Genomic DNA, 17,835 nt, shown 5'->3' on the forward strand with positions numbered 1-17,835 from the left:
AGGGCTGGGTGACACTACAGGGCTTGGGAGCAGTCTTGAGGCAGGCAGGGTTCCTCAGGATGCTCCGGTGTTGGGGGTCCTGCCTGCCTGCCTGCCTGCGAGGCACTGGCCTCTCCTGCCACCCTGCTGGGGCAGGGGCTCCACGGCAGCCGCGGCTGTGCAGCGACTCCAGGAGCTGAGGCTGGCTGCAAAGCCGAAGGGGTTAACGGAGATGGCTTGGCAGCACCGTGCAGGTCTCCAGGGTCCGTCCCTTTCAGGGCCTGTCTGTCCATGTCGGAGCCGCTGTGCTGTCACTCATCCCAGCCAGGGCCCATTCTGCGCCTTATCAGCGGGTCAGGGCCGGCGGCAGCGGGTGCGCGCGGCGCGGGGCATTGACGGCCGCCCGCCCGCCGCAGATGGAGAGAATGGCAGCAGATAGCGGCGGCACGGCGCGCATCGATCCGCGCCCCACGGGACGGACGCGGACACTGCCTTTGTTTGCACCGGGCGAGACGGCGGCAGCGATAAGGTGCCTCCCGTGGCACCGGGCTGGCGTGTGCGGCGCTAGCCTTTTCCTGCTGCTGGCCACGGCCCGCACGCAGGCCTGCCAGGGACGGTCCCCGAGCTGCCGCAGCAGGGCACACGGCGCCGGCTGCGAGGGCTCGGGCGTGGAGCTGCACAGGCACAGCCGCGGGGTCTGGCTGCTGCTGTACGGGCATGGATGTGAGCGCACAGCATCCGTAGGGAGCCGTGAGGAGGTGCCGTGAGTGAAGCGGGTGTCAGGAAGGTGTCCAGAGCGGGGTGACGAAGCCTCGGTGGCAGCTGTGGGCACAGGGGCACAGCAGGGGCATGGCAGGGGCTGTCTGGGTGTGACAGATTTTCACTGCTCACACGAGTATGTTCACATGGCAGTGCTGATACTCGTGTCCTTTTGTGCATGGGGCCCAGGCAAATGGTCTCAACTGTGACCGTGACAATGTCCTGTCTGGCAGGGAGGAGAAGGAGCGCTGGATCCGGGCTAAGTATGAGCAGAAGCTCTTTCTGGCCCCGCTGCCCCAGTCTGACATCCCGCTGGGGCAGCAGCTGCTGCGGGCCGTGGTGGAGGATGACCTGCGGCTTGTGGTGACGCTCCTGGCCCACGGCACCAAGGAGGAAGTGAATGAGACCTACGGAGACGGAGACGGGCGCACAGCGCTGCATCTCTCCTGCGCAATGGCCAATGTAGTCTTCACACAGCTGCTCATCTGGGTAAGGCAGAACCTGCAGTCTCCACTGTAATGCTTCTGGTGCTGTCCCAGTGCTTCCCCACTTCCCTGCTACCTTTAGCCATCCTGCTTCCATGGGTTCCCCCACGTGCCCACCCTCTTGGCCCCTTCTCCCTGCCCACCCTCCCGGCTCTCTGCCTGCTGCCATGCCCCTGGGCACGCATTCCCAGGTACCACTGACCAGCTGCTTGTCTCCTGCGCAGTACGGAGTGGATGTGAAGAGCCGGGATGCTCGGGGCCTGACCCCGCTGGCCTATGCCCGGCGGGCGGGCAGCCAGGAGTGCATCGACATCCTGCTGCAGCACGGCTGCCCCAGCGACAGCGCCGCCACGCTGACCCCCAGCCTGCCCCGCCGCAACGCCAACGCCAACAACAACGCCTGCACCGCCGCACCCGCGGAGCTCAGTGCCGGCCCCGGCACAGCCTAGCCCGGCACAGGCCCTCTGGTCCCCACACAGCTGCCCTCCAGCCCTGCCAGGGAGCAGGGCCGCAGGAGTGGCTCTGAGAGCAGCACAGACGGGCCCCCACAGCGCTTGCCCCCACCAGAACCCCTGTTCCAGTGAGGAGGAGGATGGGAGCCAGCTGGGAGCCAGCATCTTGCTCCTCTGTGCTGGTTCCAGCCACCTCTCGCCGTGCAGCTGTGCAGGTCCAGTGCTGGCAGCTTGTGGAGCTGTGTAATCACTGGGGTGGCTGCAGGGCGCCCCGTTCTCGTGACCGGTACGTGGATGGGGAGGTGGTGTCTCCTGCCCCCTCCCCCCACATCTGTAGATAAAGCAGGGGCTGGGGGCAGCTCAGGTGTGTAGCCTCCCTGCACAGCAGTACGAGGGGGGCTGATGGCTGCAGCACCTGCTCCCTCAGGGAGGTCAGTGTGATCACTTCCCTCCTACTCTCCCTACGTGTTGCCACAGCCTCCAGTGCAGTGGTGAGGTGGGGGGCAGCAGGAGGTGCCTGTTTCTCCACTGCACCCCCCATGCTCCTCTGCTTCTGGCCAGTGCAGGAGGGATGCACGCACCAATGCTGCTCCCCATGTGCTCATGCAAGGGTGGTGCCTCCCCAGCACTGCCCCTGGACAAAGGCCTCCCCAGCCTCCATGGTGACCTAGAGGGGGAAGAGGATGGTCACCTCGGCATCCCCAGCTCTGTCTGTCTGTCTGTCTGTAGAGTCACTGTCCTTCCAGGTTAAAGCTCCAAGCTCCAAGCCATACACAGTGTCTCCATCGGAGCCTCCTGCTGGCTTCCGCTGCTGCCCAGGTGGGGCTGGTCTCCAGCTGAGCAAGAGGAGAGGAGAGGAGCATTTCTCGTTCATTGGGGTCAAGCCTCTAGCTGAATGCTGGAACCTCAAAGCTTTGGACACTGCTATGGAATGTCTCTGTCACTTGTGTATAAAATGTACATTGGAAATATTTATATGGACACTCTGTATATACGGTTTCTTTTCCATAAGTTGCCCTGTGTGTGTTATCTGCAGCCAAGGAGATAAAGGCCAATAAAGCAACCCACCTCCTGCCAGGCCGGTGTCTCCATGTGCTGCCTTTGGGGCCTCTGGTGCAGCCCTGGTCTGCAGCTGGGTCTGGTGACTCTCCAGCCCACACTGACAAACATTCAGCCTCTTCTCCTCAGGCTTGGGCTCTGAAAACAGCAGTCCTGTGCCAAACCAGGCCCCTGGGACACGGCAGAGCGCTGAGGTTGGAGGGGAGATGTGCCAGCCAGGGCACTGAGGGACAGTGCTAGAACATGGCCCTGGAGGAATGCACAGCTCTGGCGGGATGGGAGATGGGCACAGCAGAGGGGTGTGTGGAGAGGGGACGTGCAGGGCAGGAGTGCTGGGCCAGCTGGTCCCTGTGCATGGGACAGCAATGTGAGGCTGGGCTGGGGGAAGGCAGTGATGGGCAGGGCGTGATGGGCTGCCACGGCGAGTGAGGAGAGTGGGATCATCGAGTCCCAAGGCACAGGCAGACCCCTGAGCAGTGGAGACGTGTTTGCTCTGCCAGCCCTGCCTTTGCGTGTTTCTCATAGCTGTGGGCAGAGCAGGGCCCCAGTGCTGGCAGTTCTGGGCTGGCTGCCCCCCAGCCACACCACAAGCAGCAGTGGGCACTGTTCTGTGCCTCTGTGTGCTGTGCTGGGGACCGGGCTCTGCTGCGCTGGGAGTGCACTGTACACTGTACACGTACTGGGGCACAGGCCTTGGGCCCCAACCTGCGTGGCAGTGCTACCAGGAAGGGAGGTGTCAGAATATCCCCAGCTGCCACAGGTACCCTCAGATGTCCCTGTCACACCCCTGCTGCCTCCTTGTGCCTCTCCCATGGCACAGGGCTGCCTTGCTGGGGGCTGCAGATGGTGGCTCCAGCCCCTCCACTCCTTGATGTGTTCTGGCTGTGTGTGCCCATGTCACCATCCTCATCCTGGTCCTGGTCCCGGTTCCAGCCCAGCCCCTGCACCCATGCCACCCCTCATTCCCGTCCCCTCGTGGTGCCCAGGGGTGCCCCCACACCGGCCCTGGCCCCAGCCCAGTGCTGGGTTTGGTTAATTTCCTGGCGACTGCATTAACGGGAATGGAAGCCGAGGGACGGCAGCTCCTCTGGGGCCCATTAATCATCCCCCTCAGACAAGCTGCCTTGATTACAAGTGGCAAGAAATTCATTAGGGCTGCGGCTCTGACAACTTTTATCTGCGCGGCTGGATCTGACTCATTAGGCAGCCAAATTAAAGCCATGATGGGCCCTGATGAAATTCACTGCTTGTTTATCTTGTGCGATCTGATACATCTGCCCATACATCATCTCCCGCGCGGGATCCCGCCCTACCCAGCCCTGGCGCCTCCCTTCCCATCCCAGCCCTGCCCAGGCCCCGGGTGCCAGCCTGGGCCCAGCTCTGACCCCAGGAGCCCCCTCGCCTGCCCCCACGTTCTGCCTGTGGCGCTGGGGCTGGGGCTGCGAGCCGTGACCGTGCCACCAGGAGCAATGCAGGGACAGCTCTGCAGTCAAAATCGTGCAATGCCCTGAGCTGGAAGGGACTCGCAGAGATCACCCAAGGTCTGGGGCCACACAGCCCCGAGCAGCCCCCAGGGCCCGTGCGGGGCCCATGGCGGTGCAGGCCCCTCAGGGCGCCCGGAGCCCCGGCCAGGTTCTGCTGGCACCACAGCGCCGTGGGGACGGACCCCGTGCCTTGCTGCTGCCCACGGACTGCAAACAGGTGCTGGCGCTCCTGGTGATGCCCTTTTGCTGTCACCTGGGGGCAGGGAATGAATGCCACCAGATCCCTGCAGGCTCTGACACCGTCCCAAGGAGCCAAGGTGGGCCAGACCCCAGCCCAACATTACGCCAGTGTTGGAGCATGTCTGGGTGCCAAGGTGACCAGTGTGGCTTCAGGTGGCCCTGGGCCAGGACAGGCTGAATGCAGCAGGAGCCCCATGTCCGTGTGCAGGGGAAGAGGTGCGTGTCCATGTTTAGGGGTGTGTTTAGGAACTCTGTCTGTGCTCAGGGGCAGGAGCTGTGTGTTCATGTTAGGGGCAGGAGCTGTGTGTCTGTGTTTAGGGGCACTGTGTCTGTTTCGGGGCAGGAGTCAGGTGTCTGTATTCAGGCTGATGCCAGCCAGGGAGGGCACAGGCCAACCCTCTGCTCTGCTGTGCACCAGAGCACCAGGGCAGCAGCACACTGGGGCTGTCTCTGAGTTACGTGGCCCCGAGCAGCAGCAGCGACCACTGCAGCACCATGAGGACCCTGCCCCAGGCAGCCAGCAGCACTCACATCATTGAGCTGAGGCTGGAGCCGGGGGGAGGTGGGTGCCACAGGGCAGAAGCCGTGGGATGCAGCCTCGTGCCATGAGTAAATCTATGGTATGCGGCCTCTGGCAAGAAACCAGCCATAGCACAGGTTTGAAGCACTTCCCAGAGAGCCTGGGCACAGCCAGGAAAAAACCCACAGGGTACAACTTGCAATTGAAGCCCCACAGGACTTCTTGCAGCCCCAGCTGAGCAGGCACAGCTTCCTGGAGATCTGTGGGTGGGCACACGTGGGCAGGGGTCAGCACCATCCACCCTGAGGCTGCTGGGATCATGCTGAGCGCATGCAGAGGTAGCCAGAGCAGAGATCCTGCCAGAGGGCTGCCCCTTCACATGTTCAGCCAGCCTTGCCTCTGGGGGAAAAGGCACAGGTGTGACAGTGCCCAGCCCCCTGGGCCTGTGCTCATTCAGGTACAGCACCCACACACTCCACTACAACACCTGCACCCTGTGCCCACCCACGGGAATCAGCCCTGCGGGTAGGTGCAGACACCCACGGGACAAGGAGTCACAAAGCCCTGAGTGGAGCTCCAGCCTGGCTGGTGGGGACACTGGACAAGCTGGCACAGCTGCAAAGTAGCTGGGGAGGGTCACAACCTTTCTCAGGTACCAGCCATTGGGACGTTGTTTCTCTGTTGCCCATTGCTTCTCTCCTGCACCTTGAGCTAGTCCTGGAGCCGCTGGCTAGTGAATAATGAATAGTACCAGCACCATACTGTGGGCCATCACATCTTCTTACAAGCCCCTTGTCAGGGAATGCTGAGGACCAGCTTTGTTGTGCTGAGTGAATAAACGCTGTGGGATGCAATCCCTGACCCTTTTCCTGTTCTTTAAGAACCACCATACAGGTAAACAAGTGGAGAGATTTGGGTAGGGAGAATTCCATTGTAAATTCTGAAATTGTCTTCCTTAGGGCAAAGTAAGTCTTGTTCTATGAATGTGTATGTGTATATATATGTGAGTATAAACGTGTTGATATAAACAAACACGTGTCCATGTATAAGCACACTCTAACTCTTATCTATTTATCTCTGTGTGTGTCTGCACCTGTATCTGCCTTTTACTCTTTGTATGTACATGTGTGTGTACCCGTGCATGTATGTGTGTACCAGTGCTTGTGTGGAGATTCCTTCCCCAGCAGCTCCTACACCAGGACACAGGGTAGCAGCCAGAAGCTGGTAGATGGGAAATTCCAAAGAGATGCAAGTGAAAAAACATGCTAGGGAGGTGGTTGGGCACCGAAGAGGAGGGTTTGCCCACCCTTGGAGATACTGGAAGTCAGATGGGCAAGTTCTTCAGCATCTTGAATGGGACAAGCTTCAAGCAGGTGCTGGAGCAGAGACCTCCCAAGGCCCCATCCAGCCTCGTGGCTCAGTTGCCCTGGGTCTGTCTTCACTGCCCAGTTTGTCATTGTGGCCCTCCTCCCACTAACCCCAGTCTGACCCAGCACCCAGAGCTCCAGCTCATGGGGTCCCCACAGCTCTCCCAGATGCAGAGGGGCCACAGCTGCCTAGAGCAGCATGGGCAGTGCAGGGCACCGTGCTCCCTGTGCAGCATGGGCAGTGCAGGGCACCGTGCTCACTGTGCACTGTGGGCAGTGCAGGGCACCGTGGGCAGTGCAGGGCACCATGCTCTCTGTGCACCGTGGGCAGTGCAGGGCAGTGCAGGGCACCATGCTCACTGTGCTCACTCTGGGCAGTGCAGGGCACTGTGCTCACCGTGCTCTCTGTGCAGCATGGGCAGTGCAGTGTGGGCTTTGCTCTCCGCTGTGCAGAAGGCACCAGAGCCATCACAATGCTCAGGGTTCACAGGGAGCTCTGCTCTGCTCTGCTCTGCTCCGTGCCAGGAACACTCTGCTGCTCTGCAGCTCTCTCCAGCAGCGCTGGTGACAGCATGAGTCTGTCACCTCCAGCAGCTCTATACAGAGCTGCACCTCTGCAGCATTTGTGGGGATTTCAGCATGGCTGTTAGTAGGGTTGCAGTGTGTATGGGCTCTGGCGTTGGTCTAATACAACAACAACAACAACAACAAAACTCTCCAGGCAGCTAAAAACTGTAGGTGTTGGAACCACCTCAGTGGCAGCCCATGGATGAGGATGCAGTGGAGCGGGGATGCTCTGCACATGGATTTCGGGTGGGCAGTGGCCTCTATGGTGGGGGACATGGGTTAAAGACACAATAAACCCATGCTGCCATTAGGGCAGGACATATCAAGCCAGAGTTACAAATGCCCAGTGAGACTAAGGGAGTTCTTGGACCTTAAAATAAAATTTGACTCTTTTTAATGTCACTGCCCCAACCCTGGAGCTGTGGACACTTTCTGGAGTGTTGTGGTTAACGTGCACTGCTGTGCTGTGATCGGCTGCAGTGGCACAGACCCCTCATGTGGACACATTTGTAGTGGCAGAGCCCTGCATGTAGCTGCAGAATGGCTTTGCCATGCCCTCCCACACAGAGATGAGCACCAGCTCTTGTGCCAGAGCCACTGCAGTTGCTGCAAACAGCTGCATCCCCTTTGCAGCCATGGAGCACTCTGAGGTCAGAGCTGTCTCAGACCAACACCCACCTGAGGACAGAGAAGTGGTGCAGGCTCAGGCAGCTCTACCCCAGCCTGCTGAAAAGGGAGCAGACAGTTTTCCTGAGAGCAGGGCGCTAGGGGCTGCTGCCAAAGCACATTTACTCCCCTGATCCAGAGGGAATGCCAGCAGGTGTTGCTACCTGGACAGGGCAAATCCATGCTGGGGATGCTGTGAGCAGCACCAGGCCAGGCATTTCCTGAGGATACTTTCTTTTTTTCAGGACAGTGGTGCAGGGACAGAGGCAGGTGTCCTGCAGTGGAAGTCAGCTGTGCTGAAAAACCAAATCCTGAAAGGATCCCACAGAACCCTCTCAGTTCTGCAGCAAATATTTCTGTGGAAAGAGCCAAGGACATCTAGAAGCACAGCTTTGTCCAAATGATTGCTCTGATCTGAGCTGTGTCTGTGTTGGCCACACAAGCCAACTGGAGCCAACAGCCAAGGGGCAGGGACAGCCACCCCCCAGTGCTCCAAAGCTCCAGGGCACTGCAGGAGGACTCAGCTCTGAGCATGGATCCCACACTCCAGGTGAACAGAATGTACCTGCCAAAGAGGGAAGGGACATGCGGAGGGAGCACTGCCCCCCAGGCAGCATTCAGATGGCCCAGCCCTCGCTGTGGCATCAGGGAGGGCGCTCAGGAAGGCGGAGTCAGCTCTGGCTGTCAGGGGTAGTTCCTGCTCTCCCAAGCTGTGTCTCCTAGGGAAGGTGACAGTGGCCGGCTGGACCATTTGTGACCCAAACTCCCTATCAAACCTGTGAGCAATTGATGCCCCAGCCAAACCTTGGAGAGAGCCCTCCCCCTGTCCAGGAACCTCTGGTGACATTGCAATGGGTGTTACTACCACAGCACAGGCATGGGAGCTCCCTTGCCCCATGGACTCACTGATGTTTGTCACACCAGAACAGTTTTCCCAGGCTGGACAGCCAGGTAGCCACACGGCGCTTGTGCTCTTGACTGGGCATGCAGCTGTGCCCTGTGCAAAACTGGGCTCATGGGGCTTTGGGGCTGGGCTCAGTATCTGAGGTGGCTGGCTGCGGAAGCAGCATATCGTGCGATAGCTCTCAAGAGCAGAGAATGGCTGGGCTGGATGTGCGAGCCCCTTTTGTTGTTGCACCTGTCCCAGGGTATCAGCGCCAGGGAGTCGGGCCAGGGCAGCGGCCGCAGCCGTGCTGGGAGCCTGCAGCAGCACACACGTCCCCGCACTCCGGGATGAGCTGCGGAGGCGGTCCCGAACCAGTCCTGGCCCCGGCTCCGCCGGCGGGAGGGCCGACCTGGGGATGCTCCCGGGCGCCTCCCGGCCCGCCCCATCCTCTTCTCTCTCCCGCGTCTCGGCACGGTGCAGCAGCGGGTGCAAAGGAGCCCGCAAGGCCACCGCTGCTGCTCGCACAGCCTCCGGCTCCGCGGGCCCCGGTACCGGCACCGGCCGAGGGGCGGGTGAGCCCCGGAGCCTCCCCTTCTCCCGTCCGCTTGCCGCCCCGACCTCCGCGGCCGCCTCTCGGGGTCGGCGCCGCTGCCCGCTGCCCGTGCCCTGCCCGTGCTCCTGTCCTTGTCCCTGTCCCTGTTCTCATCCCTCTCCCTTCCCTGCTCTCCTTCTCTGCCCGCGCCGGGCCGGGGCCGCAGGACCCCTGTTCCTGCAGCGAGGAAGAACGTGGTCTTGCTCCATAGAAAATAATTTATTGAAATCACAGCTATACATGGGCAGGCGGCAGCGAGGGCCCGGCCCGGCCCGGCCCGGCTCAGCCCGGCCCAGCGGGCGGCCAGGGCCCGAGGGCCAGGCGGCCGCACTCCCCGTGGCACGGACAGAAGGACACGCTGCCGTATGTACAGAGTTTACACGGAATAAATAAGGGACATGTACACAGGAGGGGGACCGGGCGCTCGGCCCGCCCCGCGCCGCCGCCGCCCGCCCCAGGGTCCGGGAGCCCGGCCGGGCTCAGGGCCGGGCGCCCTGCTCGATCTGCTGGTGCTGGCTGCGCACGGCGAAACGATTGACGTGCACCGGGATGGGCACCACGATCTTGGGGTTGCGGACGGGCTCTCCCGAGCGGTTACTGACATTGCCAGCCTTGATGCGTTTCCACTTGGCGCGGCGGTTCTGGAACCAGATCTTCACCTGCACCTCGCTCAGCTTCAGGGCATGTGCGATCTGCGAGCGCTCCGTCAGGCTCAGGTACTTCTTGCAGTGGAACTCCTTCTCCAGCTCCAGCAGCTGCTCGCTGGTGAAGGCCGTGCGGCGCCGGCGGCTCTTCCCGGCCGTGGAGCCCGGCGGGGGCTGCTCGGCGGCGGGGCCGCCCTTGCCCTTGCCCTTGGCTCCCAGCGCGGCGCCGGCGGCCGCCCCGTCCAGGAAGGGCTCCTCCTCGCTCTCGCCCGCCGAGCTCTCCTCCTCCCGCTCGCTGCACGGCGTCGCCGCCGACTTCACCTCCAGCTTCTCCTCGTCTGAGCTGTACGCCTTCCCGTCTGCGGGGCACACAGCGTCAGTGTCGGCCGGCGCGGCCCGCCGCCCGCACCCCGCCCGCCCGCGCCCGGCTCCCCCCGCTCCCAGAGCCCCGCAGCCGCGAGGGAAGCTCGCCCCGCTCCCGCAGCCCCGGAGCGGGCGAAGCGGCAGCCCCGGCTCCAGCCCCAGCAGCCCTGCACCGGCTCCTGCTGCGGGCGGCGCCAGCCGCTCCGCTCGCGGACCCCAGCGCCCTTCTCCCCGCAGCCTGCCCGGCTGCAAGGGGCAGCACCGACGGAGCCGGCGGCCACCCTTGGTCCGACCCCCTCAGCAGTTGCCCCGTCCCCATCCCACGGCCCAGAGGTAGCAGCATCAGGGTCTCGGTCTAGCGGAGAACATCACAACGCTTCCAGGGCTTGTCTGGATCTCCATGTAGGAAAGAACGCCCGTACCTTGTCTCAGCTCAGCCCTCCCTGTCTCTTCCCAGTGCACCAGCCCATTGATGCTGTTAGAAAGTAGCCAGCCAGGAGCTGAAGAACTGTCCTGGAAACAGCATCCAGAGCCAGCTCCAGCCCAGCAAACCTCTCTGCGGGGCTCTACAGGACATGGGGTGGCCCACTTCTGGCTCTCCCTCCCAAATTGAAGGATGCACCATAGCAGACTGTGCAGCCCGGGAACAAGGTGCTGAGGCAGCCGATGCTCAGGACTCAGCTACGCCCAGCAGTGGGCAGAGGGGCAGGACAGAACCTGTCAACATCACACAACAGACAGCACTTCGTCCCAGGCCATCAGGCAGAATGCAGGGCTTGGATCACGGCAGACGCCTCTGTTAAGATGCCTGTGAGGATAATGATGGGGTACTGGGGTATGAATCTCTTCCTTGCAAGCTTCTTGTGTCCTAAACTGCTGCCTGAAGGATTAAACGGCCACGGAGCAAGGGAGGACAGGGTGAGAGACAGACAGAGGAAAGAGGTTTGGAAGACAGTAATTTCCATAGTAGAAGGGCTCAAATTGAGAACATGCTCTCAGCCACAGACGGGTCATGAAGGGAGGACCCACAGCTATGCACAAGCAGGTGAAGAAGTTTTTCTGTCATGCTGAGACTAGAAGAGACCAGAAAATGCTTCAGGTCTGACCCAAGAGCAGTAATCACTGCTGGAAGGTGTTGTCCTGAAGCACTGCTGCTCTATATAATCCAACATGCACAAGGAGAAGCAGCAGCTCTCCAAATTTCTAAGCAGTGTTCAGGTATTGGCACATGCAACCCGGGCCCCTGGATCACTGGCCTCCTGACCTCATCTCAGTTGGAAAGGCAGAACAGCCCTCAGAAGCCTGACAGTGCAGGGTTTAAATACAGAAACAGAACTGCAGGAGACTACTTGAGCCCAGAAGACATTCCTGGTAGTCTGGTGACTGTGGAGCTCCCACATCCCTTGTCAGTCCTGCAGCAATCCTGTGGCTTCCCGAGACCAGGCTTTGGAGATCTGGAATCTTCTCCCTCCTCTTCCTGTTTCCTACAGTGGGAAAGAACACCTTCACCTCTATCCTGCTGCAGAGTGATTTATTTCTTCCTGAGGGGCAGGGGCAGGGGAAGAGATTTCCCATATGCATAGAGGGTAAAGAGATTTCGTGCTTGTGGGGCTGAGGATCAGCAGCAGGTGACAAGGAGCACTTTGGCTGCCATTGCACAACCTCATCCAAGCACTTTGCTGAAGACAAGAGCTTTCACTTCTGTGTACCACTTCTCTCTGGTGGAGCATGGGGCCTGACAAGATAAGAGAGCTCCTATGAGGAATTCAGTGTCTTCCCCAAGGGCTCTTTAGGTCCTGCCCTGGCACCACAGCTCCCCAGGGATGGAGGATGGCATCCCAGCAGCCACACCAGCAAACAGTGCTCGGAGGGCACTTTGCTTCTGTCAGCCCAGGCTGTGCCCAGGAGATTGGAAGAAGACTGAGCAATATGATGGTTTTCAAAACAGCTGCTATCTCTGAATACTCTCTTCTGAACCAGACTCCAAATTTTAAATGGAGCACTCTCACATTTGTGTCTTATAAAAGGGCTGGGTTTGCAGTAAGGAACTTGGAACTATTTGATAACATAATCTAAATTGGATGTGTTCACAAAGAAAATTGGTATATTGGTCTGTTAGTCACCTACTATGTCCCCAGCAAGGAAGGAATGAAGGCAGAGGTGGTTGGAGTATACTGAGACTTTCAAGGCCTTTGAACAGTAAGTGAAGCTGTCATGAAGAAAAGTATCATGACTGAAAAACCAGCAAGAAGCAGTAAATGAAGAACAGGGTTGACCCACTGGTTTGTCTTTCACAAAGTCACAGCTGTTCATTGATCTTGTCAAAGGCATTGAAGAGAGTCCAAAGGGGGATCACAAAAATGTTCTGGGGGCTGGAGCACCTCTGCTGTGAGGCCAGGCTGAGAGAGTTGGGGTATTCTGTGTGGAGAAGAGAAGGCTCCATGTAAACCTCATTGAAACCTTTGAGTACTTAAGGAGGGCTTGTAAGAAAGACAGACTTTAAAGCCTCTTGTGATAGAACAAGGGGTGATGATTTTACCTAAAAGAAGGTCAATTAAATGAGGCATAAGAAAGAATTATTCACAACGAGTGTGGTGAAACACACTCTTAGCATAGCTTGCCCAGATAAGTAGTGGATACCACATCCCCAGCAACACTCAAAGCCTGGTCAGACAGGGCTCTGAGAAACCTGATGTAATTGAAGAGGTTCCAGCCCATGGCAGGGAGTTTGGACTAGGTGGCCTTTAAAGGTCCCTGCCAACCCAAATCATTCTGTGATTGTGGATGTGGAAAGCATGGCGAAGAGACTTGAGTGTCACAGGTAACAAAGCTATCAGGGAAGCATCAGGAAGACCTGGTCAGGAATAGGTGTTGTGATGAGCCCTGGGTTGGTAAGGGGAACAACAGAAACTTCACCCTGTCCCTGACTGAATGTACTGTCACTACACCAAAAGATTACATTTTCATAAAAACACTAGCATTGTGCCAGTGTCAAACCATAACACCAGGAAAGAGTCTCAGAGTACTGCCTGAATCTCAGAGGAGATCTGTACAGCTCAGGAACAACCCGGCTCTCACGAGAGGTGTAGAAAGCTAGGGCTGTTAAGTACCCTTACACCAGGGGTCGTACCTTTGTGGCAGCTGTAGAAATAAACCAGACCTCAAGCTTCGCTGCTTCTCACCACCACTTTCTCTACATGCCTCTTCCTGCTCAAAGAAGGGTGGCAGTTGCTGGAAGCAAGTTTCAAACCCAGTGGATGCAGAGAAAAGTCCTAAAATAGTGCATTAATTCATTTGGCTGATCCAGGAAGCAACTGATCCTGTGTCCACAGACACCTACACGATGGAGATACTAACAGAGCCTAGGGACAGCAGCAGCCACTCCAGGGTATAAGTCGCTAAATGTCAGCAAAATTATCAAAGGGGGCATTTATTCTTCAAAAGGTTCTTCTACAGGTAAAAAAATCTGTGCAACATCTTGCCATCTTGATGTGGCTGATGTCAAGGTTATCCCTCCTTTCTGGTGGACTCCAGGGGAGATTAGATGAGGCCACAGAAAACAAATTAGTCAAAGTTTACTAAATATACAGAAACAACACTTGGTACAGGAAGTCCTGGTGTGCAGATGGTTGGATGTGAGGGAAGTATCATTTTAGAATTGACCATTGAACAGGTTGTGCTCTCTTGCTTTTCCCTGGACAACTACTTTTGGTCAGGGCCACAGACTGGATGTGAGAGCAAACTGCAGTATAGATAGTTTTTGATGGCTCCTGTTGACATGAATCAAATTTCTATTCCTTAGTACTGGAAAAAGCTCACAACAACCCTCCTGAGTTTCCTCTAAGATGGTTGTAAAGCAAACCCCACTGTCCATCTCCAGTTTTGTCTGGTACAGCCAGGAGAAGCAGTAGGTAAAGGTAGCCACATTTGGCCTGACAAATCCTCCTGGACCTGGGCAAAGCAGCCCACAGAACTGGGTCTAATGGGCATGTGTCTGTGCAGAAGGACAAGCACCCCTCATGGCTCCAGAGCAAACCCAGTGCTCAGAGGCAACAGGGGATGAGCAGCAGCAGCAAGACATCTTCCCTTCGATCATATGATCCAGTTGCAACAGAAAAAGTCTTAAGAGGTAGGATTTCTTGGATTCAGAAGTGGTCACGGTTTGGGACAGTTCATCTGAGTCCCTTGGGAGGAGAGAACATATTTGAATCAGTTATGGAGGAGCCATAGAGGGAGATCAAGCACAATGCAGTTCATCTGCTCACAGACTGGAACGGTGAGGTCGTATAGACCTGGTTTTGGCTAGGGCATTGAGCAGACTTTCACAAAAAAAGTAAGACTGCATTGGGCTTTTGACTTAGCACAGGGGCTGGGGAGCACCGGAGGAACACCCAATAACCCAGAAAGGCAAGGGGGAGGCAGAATGCCCCCATTGTCCTGCTTGGGGTGAGAGGTCTAAGGGGTACCCGAGTGTATGAAATGCTCTTTTGAGGGATGAACAAGGCAGGGCAAGGAAGAAACCTGGGCTTACCCAGGAGAGACTAAAAAGAGGATGGAGAACAAACAGCCAAGCACTGCAAGAAGCAGCAGAGATTCGCAGCATGCATCCATGCCAGGAAGCCTGTGAGACAAAGGTGGATCCCAGGAGCAGCCAGGAGAGACAGCTCAAGAGAGGCCATGCCAAAGAAGCAGCAGCTGGCTCGTCTGTATCTTGCCGCAGGGACCCCTCACGCCCCGCGCTGCAGGACCTAGCGGGAGAGCTGAGTGCTGGACCTGGCTGAGAAACACGGAGCAACAAGTCTCCGAGGCTGCTGCTGGCGCACTCGGGGAACGGTCGCAGCGCACAAAGGCGAGGACCCCGACGAGAGCCGTTCCCGTCCGTACCGGGGGTCCCGGGAGGGGCGCTGCCGCCTGCCCGCGCCGTCGGGCTGAGCCGGTGCCGAGACGGCGGCGCGGCGGGCAGGACGGAGAAGAGCGGGGCTGCGGCGGCCGCCTCGCCGCGGGACCTCCTCCGCCGTCGCCCTGCGGGGCGGGCTCGGGGGAAACTTTACAAAGCCGGTGGTCGCAGCGCGGCGAAGCCGGAGGGACCGGCCCGGGCCGCCGCACCAGGGTGGGGACAAGGCGCAGCCCCGCGCCGCACCAAACGGGACCGGGACGGGGACCAGAACCAAGATCGGTGCGGCTGGGGAGGGCTGCGGACCGAGCCGTGGGACACCCCGCCACCTTCCTCCTCCCTCGCCCCGGGCCGAGTGCCAGGACCTCGGAGAGCTCCGTGCGACCGGTCCGGCCGCGGCTCCGGGCCGCGGCGCTCCAGTCCCGCCGTGGCGTCCCCGTGACCGGCCGCTCTCCCGCCCCTCCTGCCCCGCGGCCCGGCCGAGGCAAGCGAAGTTTGGCTCCCATCCGGGAAAGCTTCCATCCGGGCCGGGACGGAGGGGAATCGGCTCGGTACTCCGAGCCGGGCCAGGAGTGCGGCCGTGGGCAGGTCCCGCCGCCACGACCCGTTGGCTACGCCGCCGTCCTGCCCGCCGCGCCCGGCCCCGGCACTCCCGCTCCGCGGCTGCTGTCCTGGCGAGCTCCGGCACGCAAGACCGCCTGCCCCCGGTGCCGCTGGGACGGCGGAGAGGAGCCGGGCAGGTCTCCCCGGGGCTGCGCTGGTCCGGGTGAGGCGGGGCGGGTGCTCTGCGCCGGGCAGGACGGGCCCGCGCCGCTCTTACCTGCAAGGCCAGGGAAGGGCTCCGGGAAGTGCAGCGGCGGCTCGGCCGGCCCCTTGTCGCGGCCCGGGGGCAGCTCCTCCGCCTCCAGGCCGTCGGCGCCGCGCCGGCAGCCGGCGTCGGGGGTGGCGCGCGGCGGGGGCAGCTCCTGCGGCGGGTAGAAGCCGTCGGGGGGCTCGGAGAAACTGGGCAGGGCGGTGGTGAGCGCCACCATGGAGGGCACGGCCTGACCCAGGCTGGCGCAGAAGGTGTTGGTGAGGCGGCCGGCGAAGGAAGCGAGCGGGGCCAGCGGCGGCAGCCCCGACTGCAGCGGGGCGTGGGACAGCGCCTGCGGTAGCACCAGCGGCCGGTACGGCATGAACATGGGGTAGCCGGTGTAGAGCAGGTGCCCGGAGCGCGGCGGCGGCGTCCCAATGAGCGAGTCGATGGAGAAGGCGGTCCCCTGGCCGCCGGGTCTCTGCATGGCGAGCGGGCGCCTCCGGCTCAGCCGGCACCAACTTTCCGGCGAGCTCGGGCCGCCGCCAACTCGCCGCGATCCCGCCGCCGCCGGGCCCCGCCGCCGCGGCCCCGGCCCCGGCCCGCGCCCTCCGCCTCCCGTGGGCTCCGGCGCCCGGCGAGAGCTGCCGCCCGCCCGCCCGCTCGCTGGCTCGGCGCGGCGGAGTGGAGGCGCGCTCGGAGCCGCCCGCCCGCCCCGCCGCGGGGGGGCCGGGCCGGGCCGCCGAGGGGAGGGGGGAGGAGGGGAGGGGAGGCGGGCGGGGGTGTCGCCCTCTGCTCTCATCCATCTTCTGCACATCACGGTCGAGTTCCTCCTTCAGCGCCCGCTCCGGCGGGGCAAGGCGCCCCGCTCCCCCGGCGCGGCCGGCCCCTGGGAAGGCGCCTCCCCCTCCCGCCTCATCAGCTGTTATTAATGGTGATTGATGATTAGCAATTACGGGGCCAGGACAAGGGTGCTTTTGTGGGGACGGGACGGGGCCGCGCCGCTCCGCACAGCCCTCTCCGGGCCCGGGCCCGCGGACGGGGCGAACCGGCTCCGCTCCGCCCGGCACCACCCTGGCTCCCGCCGCTGGACCCGAGCCGGCCCTCCCAGCAGCTCCTGGTGGCCGAGCCCGCGGGGAGCGGTCCGGGGACAGCAGCGAAGGGCGGGCTCCAGCGCCCCGACGGACCGGCCCTGGCCAGGCACCGTGCCGTGCCGTGCCGTGCCGTGTCTGCAGACCGCCCGAACAGGGCGCGGGGAGAGCGACCACGGGGCAGGGTCGGGACTGGCCCTTTCTCGGCCCTGGAGCCTTGTCAGCTCGGAGCGGGGTCTCCGTGAGACCGGCGGGCTCGAACGCCGCGGGGCCGGCAGGACCGCGGGGCCTCCCGCGGACGCCCCCGGGTCAGGGTGGGAGGCGGTGCGCGCATCCTGAAATGCCCCCTCTTGCTTCTCCCCCGCGGCCCCGACACCGCTCGCTCCCCCGCACTCCGCGCGTCGGACTCGTCCCCCGGGCACGGCCAGCAGCCCTGGTGGGCATCGCTCCACCTGCAGGGCCGGCGAGAGCCGTGCGATGAGAAAGCTCCCGAGCCGCGGCTCCGCTGTGCTCTCTGTGTCCGGAGGAACATCGCCTGCCTCTGGTGGGAGTCCCCACGCTAAAATAGAGGACTTTCTGCCCCCAGCTCGGCATTTGGGTTGTCCTGTCTATAGAGAGCTGCTCACCAGACCTGCAGCAGGCAAACGGAAGGCCTGCTTCCGAAGAGTATCAGGATTTTTAAAGTGATTGGAAGCTGGGAAATGCAAGCTGGAGTCATGTCTATGCTCACTCCAGCTGTAGTTTCAGTGGCACAGTGACACTTCAGACCTCTAGCTCTCACCTAGGGGTATTCCTCTTCTCAAGTCCCCTGTGTGTTCCTGCCTGCATTTCCCCTTTGACCAGGGTTGCATCACCCCTGGCTGCTTAGCTACCCAGGCTGCCTGGTGGCATCGATATCTGTGTAAACACATGGATTTCTCTACCATCACCTTCTGCTTTGTCCCTGAGGTTGTCTGGAACACCACTTTGAAGTGTGTGTTTTCTGTGGGACATG

At 60.8% G+C, this 17,835-nt stretch overlaps 2 protein-coding genes across 4 annotated transcripts in view; one reads left to right on the top strand and one right to left on the bottom strand.

The window, feature by feature from the left end:
- The window catches only part of AGAP3 (ArfGAP with GTPase domain, ankyrin repeat and PH domain 3), a 108,689-nt gene extending 105,937 nt beyond the window's left edge, over positions 1 to 2,752 (top strand). For all 3 annotated transcript variants that reach the window (XM_021538996.2, XM_031503774.2, XM_077790106.1), the window contains exons 17-18: positions 972 to 1,227; positions 1,448 to 2,752. In XM_021538996.2, the coding sequence (XP_021394671.2) occupies positions 972 to 1,227; positions 1,448 to 1,672 (481 nt within the window). In that variant the 3' untranslated portion in view covers positions 1,673 to 2,752. The remainder of the gene's footprint in view (positions 1 to 971; positions 1,228 to 1,447) is intronic.
- Positions 2,753 to 9,535: 6,783 nt separating this feature from the next.
- GBX1 (gastrulation brain homeobox 1) lies at positions 9,536 to 16,237 on the bottom strand. Its single transcript, XM_021538974.3, has 2 exons — positions 15,778 to 16,237; positions 9,536 to 10,059 (listed from the first exon to the last, which is right to left on the bottom strand). Exons 1-2 carry the CDS (start codon positions 16,235 to 16,237, stop codon positions 9,536 to 9,538), a joined length of 984 nt encoding a protein of 327 aa, XP_021394649.2.
- Between the last annotated feature and the right edge of the window lie 1,598 nt (positions 16,238 to 17,835).

The sequence above is a fragment of the Lonchura striata genome, chromosome 1 (genome assembly GCF_046129695.1).
Source record: "Lonchura striata isolate bLonStr1 chromosome 1, bLonStr1.mat, whole genome shotgun sequence".
Lineage (NCBI taxonomy): Eukaryota > Metazoa > Chordata > Aves > Passeriformes > Estrildidae > Lonchura > Lonchura striata.

What these genes read in the sequence shown, in the direction of transcription:
- GBX1 (XM_021538974.3), bottom strand. Translation starts at nt 16,237, where the DNA reads ATGCAGAGACCCGGCGGCCAGGGGACCGCCTTCTCCATCGACTCGCTC. An exon ending in GCCCTTCCCTGGCCTTGCAG is followed by an intron (nt 10,060 to 15,777) that starts GTAAGAGCGGCG and finishes TGTGCCCCGCAG; the next exon opens with ACGGGAAGGCGTACAGCTCA.